Source organism: Erinaceus europaeus, chromosome 12, assembly GCF_950295315.1.
Source record: "Erinaceus europaeus chromosome 12, mEriEur2.1, whole genome shotgun sequence".
In the NCBI taxonomy this organism is placed as follows: domain Eukaryota; kingdom Metazoa; phylum Chordata; class Mammalia; order Eulipotyphla; family Erinaceidae; genus Erinaceus; species Erinaceus europaeus.
In genome coordinates, this window is record NC_080173.1 from 82,020,352 (window position 1) to 82,047,538 (window position 27,187).

Genomic DNA, 27,187 nt, shown 5'->3' on the forward strand with positions numbered 1-27,187 from the left:
AGACCTGGGGTGCACTCCCAGCCATGTCGCCCACGCACCTGTTGACTCTGAAGCGTGGGAAGCTGATGCTGTTCTTGATGAAGAGAGTGAAGTTCTCGGCTTCTCGGAGAAGGGCGGGACTGCAGGAGACCACACTCATGTACAGTCCCCTCCCCGGAGACCCCTGTGGTGCCAGCCAGAGCTGTGCACCATGTGTGTGTATGTGTGGAGATGAGAACCCATGAGACCCTCCTGCAGTCACGGGTGGATGCAGGAATGAGAGTGAGTACTGTGTGATGTGGACATTCAGGCCCTTGACTTGAGCCAGGGCCAGGGGACATCTTAGTCTGGGAGCTACAGACCAAAGGTGGAGTCAGAAATGGGGAGAGGTGGGGGTGGGGAGGGAGGAGATCCTTCCCAGAGCGGGACTCAGATGCCCCTTCTGTCCGGGTTGGAGTCCCATCTCCTGAGAAGAGCAGACCGTTACCGTGGGACATTGTCGTCCACCTCCACGGGGCACCAGCCAAAGATCTCACACGTCTGCACGGTGTCATTGAAGGCCACACACTTGCCCGTGCGGATGCCTAGAGTGAGGGAGGAACCCCTGGGAGCCCGCTTCAAGCTTGAGGTGTAGATGAGGCCCCCAGGCCCCAATCCTGAAGGGCACCACACCCTTCCAGTGATGGGACACCTAAGAGTAGTCTGGGGACAGACATGTGGCTGGGTGTGCCAGGGCAGGCTTAGGCCAGGCAGCAGGAGGGGGGAGGGTGCAGAGGGCCAGGGGTGGGGTGGGGAGCCCGGAGTCCAGGGCTGCAGAGGGGCAAGAGGCTGGCCTCACCTTGGGCCTTCCTTTCTGCCTTCCCAGGGGTGCAGCTGCTGTTATCCTTGCATGTGCCCCCTTCTGGGTTCTAGGAAAGGGGACAGCTGCTGGGTGGGATCTTGACAAGCATCCTACCTGTCCCCTGGGCATGGGGGCAGAGTCTTTGATCCCTTGGGGTGGCCCTAGCTCACAAGCTATTCCCTCAGTCCTTTCCCAGAACCACTCTGGACTCATGGGCGGCTCTGTTGCTGATGCCAGCTGGCAGTGGTGGGGGGTTTGAGAGCTGGGGGTGGGCGGATACCAAGGCTCAGCATCCCACCTAGAAGGAAGGGTTCTGCCAGCGTGAACCATTTCTATGTGGGAATCTACACTCAGAATATCCCTCCCCCATTGTGGCCTCATAGGAAACCCACCCGGCTTCCCCTCCGGTGCCCAAGGGGGTCTCCTTCCCCATTTCCTTGCAGGTCCATGGAGAGGAGGACAGGCAGCTGTCCTCACCTCACCACAGTAGCCTTGAACTTGCTGGGGCGTCACGATGAAATTGGTCATGACCACAAAGGAGTTGTCACCCTGGAAGTGGGGGGTGAAAGGAGGATGGGGCAGAGCTTCAAGCTGGGTTGGAGAAGAGCCCCCAAGAGCCCAAGCATGCCTCCATAGGGTCCTAGAATCCACGTGACAGTGTGGCATGATACTCTGCACCCTGCAGTGTCAGTTCAGGGGACAGTATGAGACTGTGTTGGTCCCTCATTCACTCCTAGGAACTAAGCGAGACCTCAGGCCCCTTGGTTGCCTCAGGGCCAGGGCAGAGCCTAATCTGGCAGCCACAGGTAAGGGAAAGGTGGAGACAGAAAAGGGGGAACAAGGAGAGAGCAGATCTTTCCCAGAGTAGAGCTCTGATGGCCCTTGCCCATGGCCAGGGACTCTGCTCCTAGCTCTTTTTTTTTTTTTTTAGTCTTTATTAATTTACTGGATAAAGACAGTCAGAAATCAAGAGGGAAGGGAGAGATATATATAGAGAGAGGCAACTCCTGCAATACTGCTTCATCACTTACAAAGCTTTCCCCCTGCAGGTGGGAACCAGGGGCTTGAACCTAGGTCCTTGTGCACTGTTAACAGGTGCGCTCACCCAGGAGCGCTGCCACCCAACCCCGGCTCCTAGCTCTCTGGAGGAAAAGGAGCGGTACAGGTCCCATAATCCATGGTGCTGAGCCCCAGCCAGCTCTCGGCCAGACCCTGTGGGTGGGAGACGGACCCCAGCTGGCTCACCTGCGCCGGGAAGACGTAGTCAGCTACATCCCACACCTGAGGGCCTAGGCCTGGCAGTTGCGTCACGGCCAGACCCTTGAGTTTCACAGATACACTGCTGATGAGGCCACTGGAGGTCTGGTAGCCCTTTTCGTAGACAAACACCCACCTGGAAGGGGTAGGGTGGGGGTGGGGTGGAGGAGAACAACCCACCAAGGGCGGCATGCTTTCCTTCTCAGCACCAGCTAGTCAAGTTCATTCCCTTCCCTCCCCAGGTGCATGTCTGAGCCATTCTCTGCTCCTAAAATCATCTTTTTTTTAAAATTTTATATTTATTTTCCCTTTTGTTGCCCTTGTTTTTTTATTGTTGTTATAGTTATTATTGTTGTTGTCATTGTTGGATAGGACAGAGAGAAATGGAGAGAGGAGGGGAAGACAGAGAGGGGGAGAGAAAGACAGACACCTGCAGACCTGCTTCACCGCCTGTGAAGCGACTCCCCTGCAGGTGGGGAGCCGGGGGCTCGAAACGGGATCCTTCCGCTGGGCTTTCCGCTGATACATGCCAGAGTGATGTTCTGGTTCTCTCTTTCTCTCATTAATAAATACAAAGTAAAAATTAAAATTGACTTCTGGACATTTCAAATTATATCATCTGATAAGTTCCACCCCCTCTCTTTGTAATTGTATTTATCTTATTTTCGATAGGACAGAGAGAAATTGAGGGGAAGATGGGTAGAGAGGGAGAGCTGGAGAGAGACATGCAGCACTGCTTCACCACTCTTGGTGACTGGGGACTTGAACCTGGGTCTTTGCATATGGTAACGTGTGCTTAATCAGGTGCTCCACTCCCTAACCCCCACTGCTCTCTTTTGAAGATTGAATTAATTTCATATGAAATAAAAAGAGTTTCATATGAGAGAGAAGCCAGTGTACCAGCCTGCTACAGGCAGCACCCAGAATCAAACCAGGAGGCTCGGGCTGGGCTCTACCAGCTGAATGCTTTCTGGCTGCTTCCCTTCTGTTTAAGCCAGGTTGGGTCTGGTTTCTGCTCTTTACTAGTGAGAATCCTGGATAACACTTCTTTCCAAGGTGTGGTCCCCTGTCTCCAGGAAAGACTCCATGGAGATTCAGCGTAACTCTGTGTGTCCCCATTAAAGTAACTGGATATCTTCAGGACAGATCTGTGATGATTTATTTACTTACTTTTACTTGTTTCATTCAAACACTGTTCAGCTCTGACTGATGGTGGTGCTGGGGACTGAACCTGAGAACTCAGAGCCTCAGGTATGGAACTCATTTGAATAACCACTACGCTGTCTCCGAAGCCTACAGAGGTCTATCTATGTCCCCTTCACTCCTCAGATCACCTCTCCAAGCAGAGCTTAAAGCCCCTCTCTTAGCCACAGAGCTCTGACGTGGTAACAGAATCTCTTGGCCTCTCAGTCTCGGAGTCGCAACTAGTTACTTCCTGGGACACTGTTTCTCTGCTCCAGGTCCCAGGAAAGCAGCTGATCCAAGCCCTCCTCTCCCTTCACACTCCCCTCTCTTCCTTCCTTCCTTCCTTCCTTTTTCTTTCTCCTTTAAGAAACTTTAATTTCTGAGTTGGGCTGTAGCGCAGTGTGTTAAGCGCACGTGGCGCAAAGTGCAAGGACCATAAGGATCCTGGTTCGAGCCCCCAGCTCCCCACCTGCAGGGGAGTCGCTTCACAGGTGGTGAAGCAGGTCTGCAGGTGTCTATCTTTCTCTCCCCCTCTCTGTCTTCCCCTCCTCTCTCCATTTCTCTCTGTCCTATCCAACTACAAGAACATCAATAACAACAATAACTACAACAATAATAAAAAAAAAACAAGGGCAACAAAAAAGGGAAAATAAATAAATATTAAAAAAAGAATTTTTTAAAATTTACTATCAAGAGTGCACTGCAGCAGGAGAGATAGCATAGTGGTTATGCAAATGACTCTTGTGTCTGAAGCTCTGAGATCCCAGATTCAATCCCCAGCACCACCATAAGACAGAGTTGAGTAAGGCTCTAGTAAAAACAAACAAAAACAGTGGCCGAGGAGGTAGCACAGTGGCTAAAGCACTAGACTCTCAAGGTCCTGAGTTCAATCCTGACAGCACATGTACCAGAGTGACGTCTGGTTCTTTCTCTCTCTCCTATCTTTCTCATTAACAAGTAAATAAAATCTTTAAAAACAAAACAACAACAACAACAAAACTGAACAATCCAAAAAGGCCAAATTTAATGAAGGAAGACACTCCCCCCAAAACACCAGAGACCATTAATGTTCTTTCATCTCGTGCATATTGAACGGAGCGGAGATTTAACAGATCTCACTACTAATGCATCGAGTCCCACGTCCCATCACAGTCAACAGCCCTATACAATCTAGTTGTGCAATGAATGTTTATAATGCTTCAGGCGGTTTAAACCCGCTTTGACACCACACCCGTAAGCTTGTACAACTCTCGGTAAGATGATCTACACTATAAGCAAACGTTCAAAAAACTAAACCATAGAAAAAAAAAAACTACATGGATTAAAGATTCCATCCAGTCACCATGGAACCCCCAAACAAAAACAATAGCTCTCAGTACAAGTAGTTAAATATTTAACCTCATTTGGGGCTCTCCTCTTTTAAGTACCTCTCCTAGCCTGATGCTCCAACCACGCCAGCGCCTCCTACGCCTAAGCATGGTCACTGCTGCCCCCTGCAGGTTCCTGATGGCAGCAGACGGCGGCATGACGATGTGCCCTCAGCATGCAGAGAACCTTCAGCGAACCTTCAGCCCCATCAGCGAGTGTGGGAGCACCCAGCACCCCTCTCCATACACACCCTCCTTAAATTTCTTCCTCCAGGAAGGCTTCTGGCTCCATGGTCACATTCAAGGGAACTATATGTAGGAGGTGGGATGGGGTGGGATGAGACAACCAATACATCTTTTGGCCAATACCCTAGGGAGAGGTCACTGCTCACCCTCTGGGCAACTTCACCTTAACTTTCCACCAGTACTTGACTGTCTGCCCAAACCAATCGCTTACGATGTAGACAGGGAAAAGCCTAAAAAAAAGGGAGCGTCTGTCCTGAGCTGGAGGCAGATGCCAGAATCAACCCCTTGAAATGAGCAGTCTGGAGTCAGCATGTCTGCCAGAGTCAGGAACAGGAGGGAGCAGAGCCCAAGGACACAGTGATTTGGGACTGTCAGTCATGGGAGTCACTCACAGGGAAACGTCAGGTCTAGTTGGACCTCCACAGTGATGATGGTAGGGTGGCCATGACTCCAGGCCCTTCCCTGGTCTGTGACCACCACCCCAGGAAGAACACCAAGGGCCCTGATATCAGATAGTGGCATCTTCAAAAAGTGCCTCTCCCCTTCCAGAATTTCTCTTCTTCTTTTATTTATTTTTTAAATTGCCACCAGGGTTATCACTGGGCTCGTTGCTGACACTATGAATTCACCCCTCCCAGCAGCCATTTTTTCATTTATTTATTTATTTTGGCAGGACAGAGAAATTGAGAGGAGGGGAAAGAGAGGGAGAGAGAAAAACAAGACACCTGCAGATCTGCTTCGCTGCTTATGAAGCACTGTGGGGGTTGGGGTGGCTCAAACCCAGATCCTTGCTCATGGTGATATGTGTCCTTAACTGGGTGTGCCACTGCCCAGACCTCCAGAATTTGGGGGGGGGGGGGCTGGTTGGTAGTGCACTGGGTTAAGTGCACATGGAACAAATTGCAAGGACCAGCACCAGAATCCCAGTTTGAGTCCCTGGCTCCCCACCTGAAGGAGGGTTGCTTTGAAAGCAGTGAAGCAGGTCTATAGGTGTCTATCTTTCTCTCTCCCTCTCTCCCTCTCTGTCTTCCCCTCCTCTCCATTTCTCTTTGTCCTATCCAACACCAACAACAAGGGGAGGGGAATGGCCTCCAGGAAGCAGTGGATTTGTAGTGAAGGCAGGGAGCTCCAATAGTAACCCTGGAGGCAAAAAACATAATCATTTCTTTTTTTCTATTCTTTCCATTGTATTCTCACTTAAGCCTTGTCCTGGGTCTCTCTCCTTCAACAGCCTCTTGTCATGGAACTGGTCACAAGGTGAGAACTGGTCACAGGAGTGTGACCTCTTAGGTCACACAGGTCAAAGTGCAGGCATGAGCACTGTCACTCACCAGCTCTGTGGCAAGACTAAACCTCTCTGAGCTCTGACTTTCTCAGGAAAGCAGAGGTGACGGCACACCCACCACAAGGACATTGCTAGTTCAGCAAACAAGCGGGACTCACCTGTGGACTTGACCCTGGGCTGGATGGGTCCCAGGAAGGAAGAGTCCAGGTGATTTTTGTTTGTTTGTTTGTCTGTCCTTTTTGGGGGGGAGAGGGGGAAGGAATTCTCTTGAGTTCTCTTTAAGGAAGTTAATGCAGTGCTTGGCCGACATAGAGAAGCAGATACTCAACTAACCCCCCCCACACTGTCTCTACTCTTTCACTCTAAATGTCCATCTGTCTGCCCCCATCCTCTCTAACTTCTATTCTCAGCTCAAGCAGAACCCCAGTGAGAGGCCACAGATACACCGTGTCCCCAGATCTCTATCTCCAGTTCTGCATTCTCAGCCAATGCTCAGTTCCACAAGTTCATTTAGCCAACAAATATTTACTTAACAAGTCTCTATTATGCACCAAGCCCCAGGCTAGGCATTGAAAATGGAGAAGGGAACACAACAAGCTTCACTTCTGTGCTCCAGGAACTTCTCTATATAAATGTCCATGTCTCTGGGTCAGGGTAGATAGCATAATGATTACGCAAAGGACTCTCATGCCTGAGGCTCCTAAGTTGCAGGTTCAATTCCCGACCCCACCATAAGCCAGAGCTGAGCAGTGCTCTGGACAAAAAAAAAAAAAAAGTCTAATTTCCCTCTACTGCAGGTGACATGCCTTCCCTCCCCATGCTGGACCCTCTGCCTCAGACACCTCACAGTTTGGAAAATGATCTGGTCGTTCTGCAAACAGCTAAACACACAATTACCACTTGATCCAACAATTGCACACCTGGGTACAGCCACATGCCAGTTAACAACGATGACACAGAACCAGGCAGTGGTGTACCCAGTAGAGAGCACAGGTTATCAAATGCAAGGATCTGGATTCAAGCCCCTGGTCCTCACATGCAGGGGAGAATATTCACACACATACACACACCAAAGCATTGCTTCAGGTATATTTCTTCCTTCCTCTCTATCTCCCCTTCCCTTCTCAATTTCTCTCTGTCTTTATAAAAACAAACAACAACAACAAAAGGAAGAAAAAAATAGGGCTACTAGGAGCAATGGATTTGTTGTGCAGGCTCCAGGCCCTTGCAGTAATCCTGGTAGAAAAAAAGAAAGGAAGAAAGAAAGAAAGGGGTGGGGGGTCAGGTGGTAGCACAGCAGGTTAAGCGCAGGTGGCACAAAGCACAAGGACTGGGGGTAAGGATCCCAGTTTGAGCCCCCAGTTCCCCACAGGTAGGGGGGTCGCTTCATAGGCGGTGAAGCAGGCCTGCAGGTGTCTATCTTTCTCTCCCCCTCTCTGTCTTCCTTCCCCTCCTCTCTCCATTTCTCTCTGTCCTGTCTAACAATGACGATATCAACAACAATAATAAATACAACAACAATAAAAACAACAAGGGCAACAAAAAAGAAAATAAAAAAATTTAAAAAAAAGAAAGAAAGGAAGGAAGAATCAAGACCAGTAAGAACACGTTCTGATAAAGGCAAAGTTATCTGGCATCTACAAATCAGAAAAGTTCATTGCTTTGAGACTGGAGTGTCCTCATACAGACCCAGGTGGTGTCACCTGTCATACCCCTAAGCTCTGTAGCAGAGCCTGTTGGGACCACCATTCTGAACACAGTCTGCTGCAGATCAAAATGTTGTTAAGCAATGCATGACTATTTATTCCAAGAGAAATGTAAACATACGTATACACACACAAAAATGTACACAAGTGTTTTCAGCAGTATTGTACAGAATAAGCCAAAAGAGGCAACAAGGCTGATGGAGGAAATAAACAGAATGTGGGTCTAGCCACACTGTGGAACGGCATGCAGCCACAAGAGGCATGAGGCACTGCTGACACGTTATAGCCATGTGGGTAGACCTCCAGACATTATACTAAGTGAAAGAAGCCAGGCAGGAAAATTTAGTCTATGATTTTATTGATCTCTGATGTCCAGAAGTGGGTTGGAGAGACAGCATAATGGTAGTGCAAAACAAGTCTCATGCCTGAGGCTATGAGCAACCAGTGCTCCGGAAGGAAAAAAAAAATTCCAAAAGCAACCTGGGAGGTGGCTAAGTGGGTAGAGTGCTAGGTCCCAAGTTTGACCCCTGGCATAGAATGTGCCAGAGTGATACTCTGGTTCTCTCTCCCTTTCTGTTGCTCCCATTTATAAATATATATTTAAAATCTTTTATTTATTTATTGGATAAAGACAGATAAATCTAGAGGAAAGGGGGAGATAGAGAGCAAGAGAGACAGAGAGACATCTGCAGCACTGCTTCACCACTTGTGAAGCTTCCCCCCCTGCAGGTGGGCACCAGGGCTTTGAACCCGGGTCCTTGTGTATTGTAGCGTGTGCACGCAATCAGGTGCGCCACCACTTGGCCCCAATAAATCTATTTTGAAGAGATGTCCAGAAAGGCAAAGTAGGGTGTGGGAAGGGGACGTGGGGAGTGAATGGCTAAGTGGTACAGTGTATCTATCAGGAATAGTGAAAATGTTCTGGAACTGGATATTGGTGACGCTGCTATGACTTAGTGACTGTACTGAAAATCACCCAACTGTGTATCTTGAAAGGGTAAAAATCATGGCATGTGAATTACATTTTCAATAAAAAATTCAGCTGGACCAGCTTGTGGCTCTCCTGTCCCCATGGACCCTGTTCCTCTGTGTTCTCACCACAGAGCCTCTAAGGCTAGGTAACAGCTTCACACCCTCTCACTCCAACATGCCCAAATTCTTTGGGCCACTCTGGCCTTGCTGTCCTCCCTTCATTTCAGGACCCCACAGGACTCGCCATGAGGAGGCTGAGACTCAGAGTAACTGAGGCAGGTGCTGGGGGTGGCTCTGGCCTGGTTGGGAGGCCACAGGAACTGTGGACACAGGCACATACTGTGAGGCACAGCAGCCTTGTGAGGGGTGAGACCCGACTGAGTCCAAAGCTGGAGGGGGGCACAGAGATTCATAAGCGTGCAGCCTGCAGGCTTGTCAGGTCAATGATGCGGGCCTAGACTGTTTTCTTTTTTTCCACCAGGGTTATCACTCTGGCTTTCATATCTGCATGGTTCCACTACCCCTAGAATTCTTTTCCTTTTTAAATTTTTCTTCAGATAGAAGGTGAGAGACAGAGAGAAGAGAGACACCATAACATCATGTCACTGCTTGTGAAGCTTTCCCCATGTAGGTGCTTGAATCCTAGTCCCTGCTCATAGGAAAGTGTGTATCTCCCATCCCCTTATTTTTTCAATTCCTTTATTGGGGAATTAATGGTTTACAGTCAACAGTAAAATAAAACACAATAGTTTGAACATTTGTAACATTTCCCAGCCTTCCACGTAACAATTCAAACCCCACTAGGTCCTCCTCTGTCTTCCAGGACCTGAACCCTCTCCTCTACCTGAGTCCCTTACTTTGGTGCAATATACACCCTTATTATTTTTTTTAAATATTTTATTTATTTATTAATGAGAAAGATAGGAGAGAGAGAAAGAACCAGACATCACTCTGGTATATATGCTGCCAGGGATTGAACTCAGGACCTCATGCTTGAGAGTCTAGTGTCTTAGCCATTGCGCCACCTCCTGGACCACACACCCTTATTTTTTTTAATCATTTATTTTAATGAGAGAGATTAAAAAAAGGAAGACATAGAGACAAAGACCACTGCACTGCTCAGCACTGGCTTATGGTGGTGCTGGGGATTGAACCTGGGACCTCCAAGTCCCAAATACAATACAGCATAACCATTATGCTGTCACCCCAGCCCACCCCCAGGCCCTTATTTTTTAAAAAGTAGTTGCCAATCTCTAAAACCAAGAGCTTTCTAGGGGAGACAGTGTAGTGGTTATATAAAACATTTTTCATGCACAAAATAAACCAGAGCTAAGAAGTGGTCTGGTAAAGATAAACAAATAAATAAATGAGGCCTGTGATTTGGATCATCACAGTGTTGCCTTGTACATGACCCCAGTTTGAGCCTGGGCCCCATCACATTGAAGGAAGCTTCAGTGCTGTGGTCACTTTCACTTTCTCTATTTCTTTATCTTAAAAAAATTCCTTTAACCCATAAATGCCAATTTCCCACTTCAGTTGAGAAGCCAGAAAATTCAGGCTGTACTGGGCACACGTACACCTGCAGCAATGAAGGACAGAAGCTGAGCAGAGGCCTCTCCAGCTGTGCCCCACCACCACCTCAGAAGACAGCCTCTGTCTTGCATGCCCACTGTTGCTTGCTTGCTTATTTATTTTTCTTGCTTCACCACTCTAGGCCAACATTTTCAGACAGAGAGATTAGATACCACAGCACTGAAGCTTCCAGCAGGCATTCTCCTGGGTGAGCTATCTTTCCAACTCTCCTCTTCCTTGTGTTTTAAGTGGTTTGGGAGATTGAAACCAGAGGACCCCTGCATTTGCAATACCATTGAACTGTTTCCCTGGCTCAATCTTTGTTCTATACTTTTTTTTTTTTTTTTTTGCCTCCAGGGTTATTGCTGGGGCTCGATGTCTGCACTACAAATCCACTGCTCCTGGAGGCTATTTTTTCCTTTTTGTTACCCTTGATGTTTATCAACGCTGTTATTATTATTGTTATTGCTGTCGCTGTTGGATGGGACAGAGAGAAATGGAGAGAGGAGGGGAAGACAGAGAAGGGAGAGAAAGACACCTGTTACAGGTGGTAGCACAGCTGGTTAAGCGCACGTGGAGCAAAGCGCAAGGACGGGCTAAGGATCCCTGTTCAAGCCCCCGGCTCCCCACCTGTGGGGGGTCACTTCACAGGCAGTGAAGCAGGTCTGCAGGTGTCTGTCTTTCTCTCCCTCTCTGTCTTCCCCTCCTCTCTCCATTTCTCTCTGTCCTATCCGACAACGATGACATCAATAACAACAACAATAATAACTACAACAATAAAACAACAGGGGCAACAAAAGGGAATAAATAAATATTAAAAAAATTTTTTTTAAAAAGATAGACACCTACAGACCTGTTTCACCACTTGTGGAGCGACACCCTTACAGGGGACTCGAACCTGGATCTTCTCACCATTCCTTGCGCTTTGCGCCATGTGCGCTTAATCCGCTGCACTACCGCTCAGCCCCCTGTTCCATACTTTTTAAATTTTAATTTGTTAATGAATTGTCAGAGCACCGTTCAGCTGTGCCTTATAGTGGTGCTGGGGATTGAACTTGAGAGCCTCAGGCAAGAAAAATCTATTGTGTAATTCACTATACCATCTCCCTGACCGTATTATATATTTTTTGAGAAGGTGAGAGGGAGGGAGAAAAAGAGAAAGAGAGATTCGAAAGCACCACTCCACCATTCAGGGTTTCCCGCGTGGTGTTGGGGACCAGGGCCTCACACATGGAAGGCGAGCACTCTACCTGCTGAGCTGCGCAGATTCCTCATCGGCCCCTCGTATCACTGCTGCTTCTGCATGGCTGTCGCACCTCTGCCTTCCCACCCCAGCAGCTGCACGGCCCAGGCCTTTCCCCCGCTATTGACATGTCCCTTTCCACGGCCTCCCAGTGCCCATGAATCTCAGCTTGGCCACGAGGCTCAGCCTTCCAAGTCCTCTTTCCCCTGACTCCTTGCCTACTCCCTCAGGCTAGGCCAGATGACTCCTTCACTCATCTTTTCCAGTCCAAGACTTCTGATTCCATCCTGTTTTTCAGCAGCAGCACCACCACTAGGATGGACCCAGGACAGGACACCCAATTGGGGCGCTCTATTTCCTTGGCCAACGGTGATTGGCCCGGGGTCAGGCACGTGACCTAACCGGAGCCAAGGTGGGCCAGACCTGGGATTTGTGCTGGAACTCTATAGAGAGGAGAGTGCTGCCCCAGAGGGGACCAAACTGGTGGGGTGTAGAGGCAAGCAAGGGTTCACTTCTAGAGGGTTCACTTCCAGGGTTAACGTCTCAGTTCAAAATAACTGCAGTTGGCCGCAACCGTCCCCCCTCCTCTCTGCATAAACGGGGCTTTCTTTTTAAGAAAAATCTCTTTATTGGGGAATTAATGAGTTACATTCGACAGTAAATACAATAGTTTGTACATGCATAACATTTCCCAGTTTTCCATATAACAATACAACCCCGACTAGGTCCTCTGGCATCCTTTTTGGTCCGGTATTCCCCCCACCTCCACCCCTGAGTCTTTTACTTTGGTGCAATACGCCAATTCCAGTTCAGGTTCTACTGTGTTTTCTCTTCTGATCTTGTTTTACAACTTCTGCCTGAGAGTGAAATCATCCCATATTCATCCTTCTGTTTCTGACTTATTTCACTTAACATGAATTTTTCTTTTTTTTTTTTCACACTAATTTTTCAAGGTCTATCCAAGATCAGCTAAAAACGGTGAAGTCACCATTTTTGATAGCTGAGTAGTATTCCATTATATATATATACCACAACTTGCTCAGCCACTCATCTGTTGTTGGACACCTGGGTTGCTTCCAGGTTTTGGCTATTACAAATTGTGCTGCCAAGAACATATGTGTACACAGATCTTTTTGGATGAATGTGTTGGGTTCCTTAGGATATATCCCCAGGAGAGGAATTGCAGGGTCATAGGGTAGGTCCATTTCTAGCCTTTTGAGAGCTGTCCAGACTGTTCTCCCCAGAGGTTGGACCAATTGACATTCCCACCAGCAGTAGGAGGGTTCCTTTGACCCTGCAACCTCTCCAGCATTTGCTGCTGTTCCCTTTTCTGATGTATGACATTCTCACAGGAGTGAAGTGGTTTCTCATTGTTGTCTTTATTTGCAATTCTCTGACAATCAAAGACTTGGAGCATTTTTCATGTGTTTCTTGGCCTTTTGGATCTCTTCTGTGGTGAATATTCTGTCCATGTCCTCCCCCCCCCCATTTTTGGATGGGGTTATTTGTTGTCTTGTTGTTGAGTTTGGCAAGCTCTTCATATATTTTGGTTATTAGCCTCTTGTCTGATGTTTGGCATGTAAAGATCTTCTCCCATTCTGTGAGGGGTCTCTTGGTTTGAGTAGTGGTTTCTTTTGCTATGCAGAAGCTTTTTTTTTTTTCTTTATTGGGGAATTAATGTTTTACACTCAACAGTAAGTACAATAGTTTGTACATGCATAATATTTCTCAGTTTTCCATATAACAATACAACCCCACCAGGTCCTCTGTCATCCAGAAGCTTTTTAATTTGATGTAGTCCCATAGATTTATGCTTGCCTTAGTCTTCTTTGTAATTGGATTCATTTTACTGAAGATGTCTTTAAAATTTATGTGGAAAAGAGTTCTGCCAATATTTTCCTCTAAGTATCTGATAGTTTCTGGTCTAACATCCAAGTCCTTGATCCACTTGGAATTTACTTTTGTATTTGGTGAAATGTAGTGGTTCAGTTTCATTCTTCTGCATATTTCAACCCATTTTTTCCAACACCATTTGAAGAGACTCTGCTTTCCCCATTTAATAGTCTGGGCACCTTTGTCAAAGATTAGATGTCCACAGGTGTGGGGGCTTACTTCTGGGCTCTCAATTATATTCCACTGGCTCTGGAACTCTTTGCGGGGGAGACAGCATAATGGTTATGCAAACAGACTTTCATGCCTGAGGCTCCAAAGTCCCAGGTTCAATTCCCTGCACCACCATATGCAAGAGCTGAGCAGTGCTCTGGTCTCTCTCTCTAACTCTGGAACTCTTCAACTCTGGCGGGGTCCCTAGGGGCGGGGCCAAGCGGGCCCGCAAAATTAACTGGACTGATCTAATTCTTTTGGCGGGGGAGAACTAGAACCCAATGTAAAGCATACAACACACTGGTCAGTGTGTCTATTCATGTTCCAGTACCAAGCAGTTTTGATGACAATGGCCCTATAATACAATTTGAGATCTGGGAGCGTGATGCCACCAGTTCTGTTCTTTCTTCTCAAGATTGTTTTGGCAATTCTAGGTCTTTTCTGGTTCCAGATAAACATTTGTAGATTTGCTTTATTCTCCTAAAAATTTGGTTGGGATTTTGATGGGGATAGCATTAAATTTGTAGATGGCTCTAGGTAGTGTATTCATTTTGATGATGTTAAAATTCTTTCAACCCATGAACATGGAATATCTTTCCACTTCTTTGTGTCTTTTTCAATTTCCTTGAGTAGTGAATCATAATTTTCAGTACACAAGTATTTCATTCCTTTGGTTAGGTTTATTCCTAGATAGTTTACTGTTTTGTTGCTATAGTAAAAGGAACTGAATTCTGGATTTCATGTTCTTCTTAGTGTTTGCATAAGGAATCCCACTGACTTTTTTTTTTGCCTCCAGGGTTATTGCTGGGGCTCAGTGACTGCACCATGAATCCACTGCTCCTGGAAGCCATTCCCCCCCCCCCTTTTTGTTGCCCTTGTTGTTGTAGCCTTGTTATGGTTATTACTGTTGTTGTTGATGTCATTCATTGTTGGATAGGACAGAGAGAAATGGAGAAAGGAGGGAAAGACAGAGAGGGGGAGAGAAAGATAGACACCTGCAGACCTGCTTCACCGCCTCTGAAGTGACTCTCCTGCAGTTGGGGAGCCAAGGGCTCGAACCGGGGTCCTTACTCCGGGCCTAGCGTTTTGCGCCACGTGCGCTTAATCAGCTGCGCTACCACCTGACACCCTGCCACTGACTTTTGAATGTTAATTTTGTAGCCTGACACCTTACTGTATTGCCTGATGATTTCCAAAAGCTTCTTGCTGGATTCCTTAGGTTTTTCTGTGTATACTATCATGTCATCTGCAAACAGGGAGAGTTTGACTTCTTCTCTTCCTATCTGTATCCCTTTAATTCCTTGCTCCTGCCTGATTGCTATGGCAAGAACATCCAACACTATGTTGAATAGTAATGGTGATAGTGGGCAGCCCTAAACAGGGCTTTCTATTGATGTAATCAAAGTAGCCTTGGGCAGTGGTCTTAGAATCTGCTGTTTTGGGAGTTGGTGGTAGTGCAGCGGGTTAAGCGCACGTGGTGCAAAGCGCAAGGACTGGCTGAAGGATCCCTGTTCGAGCCCCTTGCTCCCCACATGCAAGGGAGTCGCTTCACAGGTGGTGAAGCAGGTCTGCAGGTGTCTGTCTTTCTCTCTGTCTCCCCTCCTCTCTTGATCTCTCTCTGTCCTATCCAACAACAGCAGCAACAACAACAACAACAATAACCACAACAATGATAAAACAACAAGGGCAACAAAAAGGGGGGGGGAAAAACAAAAAGGGGGAAAATGGTCTCCAGGAGCAGTGGATTCGTGGTGCAAGCACCGAGCCCCAGCAATAACCCTGGAGGCAAAAAAAGAAAAAAAGAAAAAAGAAAAAGAATCCGCTGCTTCTGCTCAAGAGTCTGCTTCCTCCATGGAAGCCTCAGTGTGCCCCAACTCTCTGCGTGTGACTCTGATACCAGTGCCAGCCTGGAGATGTTGCTGGCTGCTTTGCCACTCTGAGCATAGAGCCCTGCCTGGGAATGAAGCTTCCGCTGCAGAAACAGCATAGAAGAGGAACTGGAGGCTGGCTGGCTTCATCAGAGATCCCTCATGAGAACAACCCAAACTCTTCATTTCCCCACAAAGCTTGCTTCACCCGTTCCCTCACTGTGGAGGATCCAAGCAGGACTCAGCCCACACTGATTTTTTTTAATTTAGATGGAGACAGAAGGCAAAGAGTGTGAAAGAAACCACAGCACTGAAGCTTCCTTCAGTGTTGTGGGGGCCGGGCTCAAAGCTGGGTCTTCACATGACCACGTTGTCTCCTTTTTTTTAAAATATTTATTTATTTATTCTCTTTTGTTGACCTTGTTGTTTTATTATTGTAGTTATTATTGTTGTTGTTATTGATGTTGTCATTGTTGGATAGGACAGAGAGAAATGGAGAGAGGAGGGGAAGACAGAGAGTGGGAGAGAAAGACACCTGCAGACCTGCTTCACCTCCTGTGCAGGTGGGGAGCTGGAGGCTCGAACCGGGATCCTTACACCGGTCCTTGCGCTTTGCGCCACCTGCGCTTAACCCGCCCAACTACTGCCTGGCTCCCGAGTGTTCTTTTCGTTTGTTTCTTTTCCCTTCAGGGTTATTGCTGGTGCTCAGTGTCTGCACTATGAATCCACTGTTTCTGGAGGCTATTTATCCCTTTTGTTGCTCATCGTTGTTGTTATTATTGTTGCTGTTGTTGTTGCTGGATAGGACAGAGAGAAATCAAGAGAGGAAGGGAAGACAGAGGGGGGAGAGAAAGATAGACACCTGCAGATGTTGGTATGCTTCTAAATTCTGCTTATAAGACCTCCTGTTTTGATCATCACATTAGGTTGGCTTGTATTACTTACGATGTGGTCTATTTACATAATCACTCTTTTACCTGGGTCCCGCCCTGCCTGCAGGGCACTGGTTTAATCCCCACTGGTTAGATGGAAGCTTTCTATGTTCTGTTCACGCTCTTTTTTTTGCCCTGCCCCTTCTCCTAGTCATTTCCTTTCCCTTGCCACTTCCAGTGAAAAGATGCATAAAAGGCGATGTATCTGATTCATAAACGAGATACTGCTTCCCAGCTCAGCCATGAGTCCCTCCCTGGTCATCTCTCTCCTGCCTGCAAAGCTAGTTCGGCAAATGGCGCCCTGAACAGGGACTGGCATGCAGACCTGCTTCACCATTTGTGAAGCAACCCCCCTGCAGTTGGAGAGTGGGGGCTTGAACCTGGGTCTTTGCACACTGTAACATGTGCACTCAACCAGGTGCGCCACCACCAGCCATTTCCCCCCGAAAAGTCTTTATTATCCTTTGCCTTTCTTTCTGCTTATTTATTTCTATTTTTTTTTAATTAAGCATTGAGATTTTTTTTTTTTGTAGTTCTTAGTGTATTTTTTCATACTGGGGGCATTAATGGTTTACAGCTGACAGTAAAATACAGTAGTTGGTACATGTGTAATATTTCTCAGTTTTCCACATAACAGTCTAACCCCCCTCTAGGTCTCCTCACTCCCCCTCCCACCTGAGTTCTTTTTTTTTTATTTTATTTATTTATTCCCTTTTGTTACCTTTGTTGTTGTAGTTATTGTTGTTATTAATGTCATCGTTGTTGAATAGGACAGAGAGAAATACAGAGAGGAGGGGACGACAGAGAGAGGGAGAGAAAGATAAGACACCTGCAGACCTGCTTCACGGCTTGTGAAGCGACTCCCCTGCAGGTGGGGAGCCAGGGGCTCGAACCAGGATCCTTACACTGGCCCTTGCACTTTGCACCACGTGCGCTTATCCCACTGCGCCACCGCCTGACTCCCTCCACCTGAGTTCTTCACTTTGGCGCAGTACACCAACTCCAGTCCAAGCTCTGCTTTGTGTTTCCCCCTCTGTTCTTATTTTTCAACTTTTGTGTGTGAGTGGGACCATTCCGTGTTCATCCTTCTCTTTCTGGCTTATCTCACTTAATGTTTCCTTTTTAAATCAAAATTTTAATTATCTTTATTTATTGGATAAAGACAGCCAGAAATTGAGAGGGAAGGGGTGATACACAGGGAGAGAGACAGAGAGACACCTGCAGCACTGCTTCACCACTTGCGAAAGTTCCCCCCTGCAGATGGGTACCGGGGGCTCAAACCTGGGTCCTTGCACACTGTAGCATGTGCACTCAGACAGGTGAACTTGGCCCTTATTTTTATTTATTTATTTATTTATTTATTTATTTATTTATTTTCCAGAGCACTGCTCAGCTTATGGTGGTATGAGGGATTAAACCTGGGACCTCTGGTGTCTCTGGCATTAAAGTTTGTTGTATAACCATTATTTTTCCCTTTTGTCCTTTTTTTTTTAAAAAAAAAATTTATTTATTCCCTTTTGTTGCCCTTATTGTTTTATTGTTGTAGTTATTATTGTTGTAGTTATTATTGTTGTTGTTATTGATGTTGTTGGATAGGACAGAGAGAAATGGAGAGAGGAGGGGAAGACAGAGAGGGGGAGAGAAAGATAGACACCTGCAGACCTGCTTCACCTCCTGTGAAGTGACTCCCCTCCAGGTGGGGAGCCAGGGGCTCGAAGCAGGATCCTTAGGGCAGTCCTTGCACTTTGAGCCACCTGCGCTTAACCTGCTGCGCTACTGCCCGACTCCTCTTTTTTGTCCTTTCAATCTCAGAGAGAAACAGGGATGGAAAGGGAGAGAGGCTGAGAGGGGAGAGACACCACAGCACTGTTCCACTGCTCATGAAGCTTCCTTTGTGCATGGCATGAACCTGAGCCTTTGAGCACAGTAAAGGGTGAACTAGCTTCTATTTTCCAGCACTTTGATTTTGTTGTTGTTCTTGTTACATAAGACAATCAATAGTCCCACTTGCCTTCCAAACAAATTGAATTTCTGTCACTATGAAGCAAAAATTCTGGCTAATGGATGCTCAGCAAAATTCTCTCTCTCTGTGCACCGTTTACATCTATCCCACAGAGTCTGACACAGAGTAGGCACTGAGTATGCTGTAGAAACATCCCCAGCAGTCATAAACATCTATCTTTATCCCTGACAGGTTTGCTCTAGGATTCATTTGGATATCTCAAAGCTTGTGACTTTCAGATATTTCTATGGGGACCAGGAAGAGGAGGAAAACTGAAGTGAGAAGAGCTGCAGGGATGCCTTGAGGAAAAGCCAAGAACAGACCCACCTGACCTACAGATCCCAGCTAGGTGTCTGCTTAAGGCCGGTTTCACCATTGTGTCACCTCCTCCAGGAAGTCTTTCAAGCCTTCTCTCCCAAGCAGCCTTCATAAATCCCTTCCTGTGTACCAAAACCAGCTCACCTTTTCCCTTTCTCCAACCAGAGCCCCCCGTGTGGGGACATGTCCTAGAGCATCTCTTGTATGACCCTGCTAGGCCATGGTGACAGCCTATTGTCCAAACACCTCTAACACAGAGCATTCCTCATCTCCCAGCTCTCACTGCTAATTAACCATTCAATATGAGCTTCAAAGAGTGATGTCTTCCTTCAGTCTAGGATCTCATATCCACCTACCACTTACCTTGGGCTTTTTTTGGGGGGGAGGGTGTAGCACTGATTGCCACTAGCTATGTCAGCCTTGGGGGTGTGGGGGGCTTGAGTGACACAAGAGTTATGTCTCATTCTGGAGGTCAGAAGGTCAGGAACTAGCAGAGGGGGCATGGTTTCTGGAAACCTCTGGAGAGCCTTGGCTTGTAAGTTATTATTTTCATCTGCTCTTTCCCTATATGCTCCTGAGTCATTTATTTTAATTAATTAATCAATATATTTCATAGAGATAGAGAAATTGAAAGGAAAGGGGGAGATAGAGGGAGAGGGAAAGAGAGACACCTGCAGCTCTGCTCCACTGCTTATGGTTTCCTCTTTGTAGGTGGGGCCTGGGGGGTTAAACATGGGTCCTGTGCATTTAACCAGGTATGCTGTAGTCCAGCCCTCTCGTTTATTAGTATTACTACTATTACTATTTTCAACTTTATTTAATTTGTTTGAGCAGAGAAATTGAGAAGGAAGTGGAATAGAGAGGGAAAGAGAGAGAGAGACACACACACAGCTACTCCACCACTTGTGAAGTTTTTCCTCTGCTGGTGGGGCCTGGGGGCTTGAACTTGGGTCCTTGCACATGGTAACATGTACATTTAATTGGATACGCCACCACCTGGCCGATCTTGGGCTTTCTGGAAGAGTGTGACCAACAGAGACTGCAACCTCAGTTTCCCTCCTTGGAATCTGCTCAGGTTCTTAACAGGTCAGCCTCTTGACCTCTGCCCCAGTAACCTTTCTCTCTTCATCTCTCAGAGGTCTCTCAGTTCCTTTGTGTGGCCCTTCTTCAATGTTTGTCCATCTGCTTTTGTCTGTGTGTCCGCCCACCTCTACCCATGTCTGTTTCTGGGGGTCAGCAGTATCGCTCTTGACTCATGTTGCCTTCTTCTCCCTGCACTGTCCACAGGACCAGACATTGAGGCAGATGAGGGGGCCTTCAGGAGTGGGGATGTACTTAAAGAAAAGCCCCTTCTGGAGTCTGGGAGCTGGAACAGTGAATAAAACTCAGGCATGAGGGCCTGCGTTTGGCTCCATCCTGGAGTGATGCTCTGGTTCTCTCTGTATCTCTCTCATTAATGAATAAATATTTTTAAAAAATGTCCACTCCTCCTTAGGGAAGACCAAATAATTGCACCTTTGTGCAATAACTTAAGGGGGATTTCTTCCACACCTGCCACTCGGATCTATTAAGAAGCTGAGGCCTCAAGTACTGAGACCAAGTCCAGGTTGGGACAGGGCTTTGCCCCAGCAGACTTTCAGTGGAACTGTCAGTGCAGCTCTAAGCAGTACCAGACGAGGGCGCCAGAGACAGGCAGGGGCAGCAGCCCAAGCAGGAACTGGAATGAGCCACTTGGGGAAGGGTGGGGGTCAAAGACCCTGCCTTCCTCCACTCTGCTGCATGTTTTGCTTATTTTATTATTTTTCTAAATTGTTAAATATTTATTTATTTTCCCTTTTGGTTGCCCTTGTTTTTTTTACTGTTGTTGGATAGGACAGAGAGAAATGGAGAGAGGAGGGGAAGACAGAGAGGGGTATGAAAAGATAGTCACCTGCAGACCTGTTTCACTGCTTCACTGCTTGTGAAGGGACTCCCCTGAAGGTGGGGAGCCGGAGACTCGAACCGGGATCCTTATGCTGGTCCTTGCACTTTGCACCATGTGCACTTAAGCCGCTGCACTACCTCAACTCCCATACTGTGTGTTTTGGACAAGTCAGTACCTATAGGTTCCTGAGACTATTTCCTTTTCTGGATGTCATGGCTGCCTCTGGAACCACATTGCTGCATCCAAACCCTGGTTTGGCCTCTCAGGTGCGGTGTGAGCCAGGCTAAACTGCTCCCTGTCTCTGAACCTTCTTGATGCATTTGAAGACTGAGCAGGAGATAGTGGGGTCTCCATCACTGAGGTTTTGCACAGTGCCTCGGGAGTGAGGTGTAGACCATCCCTTTCCCAGTGCTAGTCTGTGACCAACTCATTGGAGACCCAGTGCTACTCCCAATGCTGCCCACAAAGGCAGAAACAGGAAGTCAAAAAGGGCACGGTGAGGAGGGCATGCCCCCAGCCACCTCATGTAAGGGGCGAGCTGGGCCCAGGACAGGTAGATCTCGCTCCCTGGGAAGTCAGCAGTGTGGCTAGTGGCAGAGTTTTAGGCCTGAGCTATACCTGGCTTTTCACTGTCACGTCCACCAGAAAGTGACACAGAGCCCCTGTGATGGCTGGAAAGAGAAGGCAGAGTCCAGGTGAGAATTCTGGAGGCCTCCCTTCTAACTGGGGCTTGCTACCAACTTGCCATGTGACTGGAAAACTCCAGGCCTCAGTTTCCCTTACAAGCTCCAATGAGACTGCAGATGTCAAAAATAGTTTGTGAGCAGGAAGGAGGCAGAGACAAAAGGTGTCAGAAAGCTTGGGCACCGCCCCCCACCAACTCAAGAGGCTTTGGAGTCCAGTTGAGCAAAGAGAAGCCTGTTTAGGATGCCAGAGGTTCTGGTGACCAGGGAGGGGACAGGACCATATGGACAGTCTCTGGCACCTAATTAGCCTGCCAGTCAGCTATTGTGATTGGTCGGTCCCACAACAAAATGAAGATGTGGAGACCTGAGGGGCAGGGTCCTCAGAATCACACAATGGAATCAGGCCAGGGCTGTGAGTGCTCTTAGACCCCGGGCGGGGCCGAGACCCTTTTGGCCTGATCTGGCTGGGAGTTCTGAGACAGAAGGACTCTGACTATGGCTAGGAAGCCCGAGCCTACAAGGCAGCTAAGTGTTTGCGGGAACAGTTAGTTACCTCCAGTGGCCCTAAACCCCAGGAGGTGGCACAGTGGATTAAGCACTGGACCCTCGAGTGGGACATCCTGAGTTTGATTCCCACTATTGCATGTGCCAAAGTGACACTTTTAGCTCTCTCTCTTCACGCACTACTAAGTAAATCTAAATCTAAAAGAAAAAAAGAGAGAGAGGGAGGGGGAGGAGGAGATGGAAGAGGAAGAAGAGATCCTACTGGCCCACCACCACATGACCCAGGATAGCAGTTCCCACTCTGCCTCAGTGTCCCCATCTCAAAAGTGACAGCTGGCTTCTATATTTCCCACAGGGCACAGATGGAGACAACGCATGGAGAGAAAGCCAGCTTCCTGGGGCTCAGAGGGGTATTCCAGAGGCCGGAGCTCCCTCGCAGTGAGAGGCTAGTGCAAGAGAGGAGGGGTGGGGTCCCAGACTCACCCCACAACGTAGACCAGAACCGCGAGCTGGATCAGGCGGAAGATGATGCCCACCTTCTTGTTGCGGACCAGCACCATTCGGGGAGTGTCGTACTCAAAGAAGAAGGCGGCCACCTCATCCTGGAACCTCCGCGCCATGGTGACCAGGACGGGACCAAGTACTGAGCCCCTGCACTGCCTCTGCTCTGGAAGTGAGCTTTGACAGAGCTCCTAGAGGCTCCCAGCTCCTTGGGAAGGGCAGAGCAGGGCAGGGCAGGCCCCACTAGAGGTTGGAAGTCAGAGGTCAGTTGGAGGCACTTGGGTTGGGAGAGAGAATTCTGGGGTAGTCAAAGCTGATCTTGGTTCCTGGCAGGCAATGGTCTGTGGGCCAGCTGCCTGTGAACAAATAAATTCCCAAAGATAGCTGGGGGCGGGGCTGGTGGGGCCCCTCTTGGCTCCGCCTGGGCCCTGCTGAGCCTCCGGAAACAGAAGCGGTTGGCAGGAAACCACTGGCCACCCATCACAAAGATAAAGTCATTGGCTCTCTCAGGAACCTGGCAGGACAGAGCTGGGGGATTAGGCTAGGCCCTGGAAAGAGAGAGAAAGAGAGAGAGAGAGAGAGAGAGAGAGAGAGAGAGAGAGAGGCTTCAGACTAGAGCCCTCTCCATCTATCACAGTCCGCAGGTTGGGACTTAGGCCCTGCAGCCAAGGGGGTCACTTCTGGTCTGATTGCTTGATGCTTTTTACGGCTGGGCGGGGCTCCTCCCACCCTCACCCTGCAGAGCACCTGTCGTTTGTCCTCTGATTCCAAGCTTGCTTGTTGTGTCCAATCAGCCACCGCTTTGAGCCAGTGTCTCCTGTCTGTCCTACCAGTTTCCCCTTTCTCACAGCAGAGGGAGGCTAGGGTGGACAGCTGTAACACCTTGTCATAGGGCTCCTCAGTGCCTGACCCTGCACCACCAGTGTCCCTGGTTCTGTCACTTGCTAGGTTGCCCCACCTGTCTGATTGCTTGGTCACCTGTAAAGTGGGGGTGATAATGAAGCATTTCTCATAGGCAGGGGCCTGAGGGGGAGGATCCCTACAATGCTGAGGAGAGACTTGAGGCCATTTGGAGGTTAGAGGCAGACCTCCACTGTCCCTGCCCTTGACCCTATCCCAGGCTCTGAAGGCTGGGGTTGTGGGGGTCTCCCATTTGGTCTCTGAATCCCAGAACCGAGGAGCCTCTCTATGTGCACCTCCATAGTTAGCAGATGAGGACACAAGCTCAGAGAGGGAAATGAAGCTCCCATGATCACCCTGGCTGGCAATGGAAGGTCAGGCTTCCCTGGCCATCCCACAACTCAGACTGAGTGTCTTGGATGCCTAGCACCCCCCCAGCGGTGGGAGGTGGATCCTGGCTGTTTTCAGAGCTTCCACCTCCCACCCAGTCACACTGATCCTCAGTGAAGGCTGACCAGAGGCTTCTTCCTGGCAGGCCTGCAGCTGGGCTGCGGCTTTGGGTGGGCAGCCAGATCCTGGGCTATGAGTCCCGACAGCCTGTCTGAGCAAAACTGCTCCCTGGACAGCCAGGGCTGCCCCCGCCCCCAGGGCAGGCCCATGTTTCTCTGAAGCATCCCAGGCCAGTTCCTAGGGTCAGAAGACAGTCCCTGTAGAGGAGTTCCCGCCCAGCTCAGGCTCAGCTGTCTGCCTGACGCCACTGTCAAGAAGGGTTGGCAGAAACCACATCACGGGCTCTTCTAAGGAAAAACCCAGAGATGCTGGAATCAAGGGCTGCCGTGGCCTTGTCTCTTTGACCCCATCCTGACCCTAAGATAAAAAGGCTTGTCTCTTCACTGCTGACCGCATGGCTATTGGAGTAGCAGGCCTTAGGACATGACCTGTTTGTGAGGGGGAGTGGGGTGGATACTTGGATACTAACTATCAGTGAATCACCCTCTTCCTCCCCTGTGCCCCCAGGGTGAAGGCAGACAACAGCACTGCATGGGGGGCAGGAGGGATGAAGGAAGGGAGGAGGAGAGGGAGGGAGGGAAAGAGGGGAGAGGGAGGGCAGGAAATCAGTTGATCATTCTCCATTCTGTGTCTGTCCTGATCGCACCATCCCATGTAATCATCATCATCGTCGTCCTCCTCCGAGTCAGGCTTGCTGACTGATTGGGTGACAGGCAGACAGGCAGACTTACTCGGAGCTCCTGTTACAGTGTGGGTTTGATTCCTCAGGAACAAAAGGGCAAAGAGGACCAGCTCACCCAAGGATGGTGTCATATGCAAAGTGGGCTGTCTTCTCCTCACCCCCACCCCTCAAATAAGGAAACAATTGTATTTCTCTCCCCAAGTTAATTTTATTGTGAATAATTCTTCAAGATAGACAACTGGCAGGGCCAAGGTATCTGTCACTGGTTCTAAATCACAGTTAAAAACTGTGTTTATTCATTAATTGGAGAGAGAGGAGGAGGGAAGAACCAGAGCTCTACTCTGACACGTGCAAGACTGGGGCTTGAACTCAGCACCTCATGCCTGAGAGTCTGAGACTTTATCCACTGCACCACTTCCTGGGCTAACTAAAACACATCTTTCCAATATGAGGCCCGGGTTTCCGTACCCTTTGCCCCAACTTCAGAATTTGAGGGACAGACACCTTTGATAGTTTGGGGTGGAAGGGATGATAAGGATGGGCATGATAGAGGTCAGGGTTTTCAGAGGTCACTGATGCTAGAACCCAGCCCCATGTGAATTTCCACTTTACATATAAGGAAACTTGAGGCTCTGGGAGCCTCCCAAGGTCACAGGACAAGTTATCTTCCCTATGTGCTGGTGGCCAGGCAGGAGGCTCCCCCAAGTCTGAAAGCTTGACCCAGTGCCCACCCCAGGACTCCATCATTAAAGTTACCGTGCCTGCCTTATATGCCCAAAGGCTGAGTGGCCGGCTTGGGTACTGGGCAGGGCCTTGTAGGGAGACGAGACAGTGCTGCCAAGCACTCAGCCCCAGGACGGCCTTTTCTCTCTGGCTAAATTTAGCAGCTACGTGAGCTTGGAGGGGGCCTGGGCTATCTGGGAGGCTAGTCTGATCCCTCAGGGGGACAACATAGGCTCCAAGGGGTCTCTTTAGCCACTCGGGGCCTCAAGGTTACTAAGGCCCACTCCTGCATGTACAGGAGTTCGGTCCAGGCCCCTTACACCCTCTGGACTTGTCTCAGAGCCCAGAAACCCACCCAGTGCCAGGCAGTCCTTCAGAGACCATCAGAGCAGAGCCCTTGGCCAGCCCAGCAGAAGCTGTCAAGGGAGCTTGAAGTGGGGCAGGTGTCTCAGGGGAGACCTCAGCAAGGCTCACCAAGCCTGCTTGCCCCCACTGCCCAGACCTCCAGCCTCTTCTACACCTTACTCATACTACAAGCCACTGGACCACCCTCACACACCCCTGCGCCCCAACTCCTTGGTCATCCTCCTTCCATTATGGTTCTTCCTCCATGGTATACCTCCTGCCCCTAGAACATGAGGACTCCTGGCCCAGGCCCCTGCCCCTCAGACACTGAGCATCTGTTTGGAGACACCTTTCTCCCGTTTCCTGATGATCCTGAGCCAGTACACCCACTTCCTCTGACTCCTGACTTTTTTCCTTCCAAGTCAAGCTACACTGAGACAGGACTTACTTGACAGAGGGGCAGGGGTGGTAGAATACTGCTGGTCATTTTTTAAATTTTTTATATTTATTGACTCATGAGAAATGATAGGAGAGAGAACCAGACATCACTCTGGTACATGAGCTGCTGAGGATTGAAGTTGGGACCTCATGCTTGAGAGTCCAATGCCTTATCCACTGCGCCACCTCCCGGGCTACTGCTTAGTCATTTATAAAGTGCTATTTGTTTTTGTCTTTGTTTTTATGTGGTTCTGGAGATGGAACCCAGGGCTTCACACAGGCAGGCGCTTTATTACTGAGTCACCTCTTCAGTCTAAGGTATGATTTATAATCAAATGTACCCATTTTTAGTTTAGTGAGTTTTCTTTTTTATTGTTTTCTTTATTTATTGGATAGACAGCCAGAAATTGAGAAGGGGGTGATAGAGAGGGTGAAAGACAGAGAGACACCTGCAGCACTGCTTCACCATTTCTGAAGCTTTCCTCCTACAGGTGGAGACTAGGGGATTGAACCCGGGTCCTTGTGCATTGTAACATGTGCACTCCACCAGATGTAACACCCCTGACTCCACTTTTTTTTTTTTCTTTCTCTCACAGGTGGGATTTCACGCTTATGTGATTTTACCATTCCTGGACTGCTTTCTTCTGTGCAGAGAAGAAAGAGACAGACATGAGCCAGGAGATGGCACTATGGATAAGACATTAGACTTGGAAGCAAGAGGTTGTGAGTTCAATCCCCTGCATCCCATGTTCCAGAGTAATGCTCTGATTATTGAATTATAGAAATCTTTTAAAAGTGACACAATCATTATACTTCCTGTGTAGTACCAGGGCTTGAACCTGGGCCTTACACACTGTAAAGCATGTGCCCTTCCCAGATTATCTCCTAGACCTTGATGAGTTTTGACATATTCAAACCACGCCTCCTTGAACCTGTCACCCTGGAATATGCCCACCTGCCCCCTTGCAGCCAGTCTCTCCCCAAGCGCTCGCTACACCTCCACCCCACCCCCAACTCCGGAGACAATGATGGATCTACAGATGTGTTTGGTCTCTGCTAGAACTTCACAAAGATGAAGCCATTCAATATGAGGTCTTC

The 27,187-nt window shown here is 48.5% G+C and overlaps 1 protein-coding gene and 1 long non-coding RNA gene across 4 annotated transcripts in view; one reads left to right on the plus strand and one right to left on the minus strand.

Moving 5' to 3' along the window:
- The window catches only part of P2RX1 (purinergic receptor P2X 1), a 31,089-nt gene extending 7,928 nt beyond the window's left edge, over positions 1-23,161 (minus strand). Inside the window, exons 1-6 of one of the 3 annotated variants that reach the window (XR_009553164.1) lie at positions 22,474-23,161; positions 2,066-2,213; positions 1,298-1,369; positions 818-887; positions 467-563; positions 39-119 (exon numbers count right to left, since the gene is read on the minus strand). Coding sequence is in view for 2 of the 3 variants with exons in the window: in XM_007523020.3 (XP_007523082.1) it covers positions 39-119; positions 467-563; positions 818-887; positions 1,298-1,369; positions 2,066-2,213; positions 22,474-22,610 (605 nt within the window). In the remaining variant the exon portion in view is untranslated. The remainder of the gene's footprint in view (positions 1-38; positions 120-466; positions 564-817; positions 888-1,297; positions 1,370-2,065; positions 2,214-22,473) is intronic. The other 2 variants (XM_007523020.3, XM_060204165.1) reach the window with 2 other exon arrangements.
- The window catches only part of LOC132542034 (uncharacterized), a 460,964-nt gene that overhangs the window by 112,710 nt on the left and 321,067 nt on the right, over positions 1-27,187 (plus strand). The gene's annotated exons all lie outside the window — the stretch shown is intronic.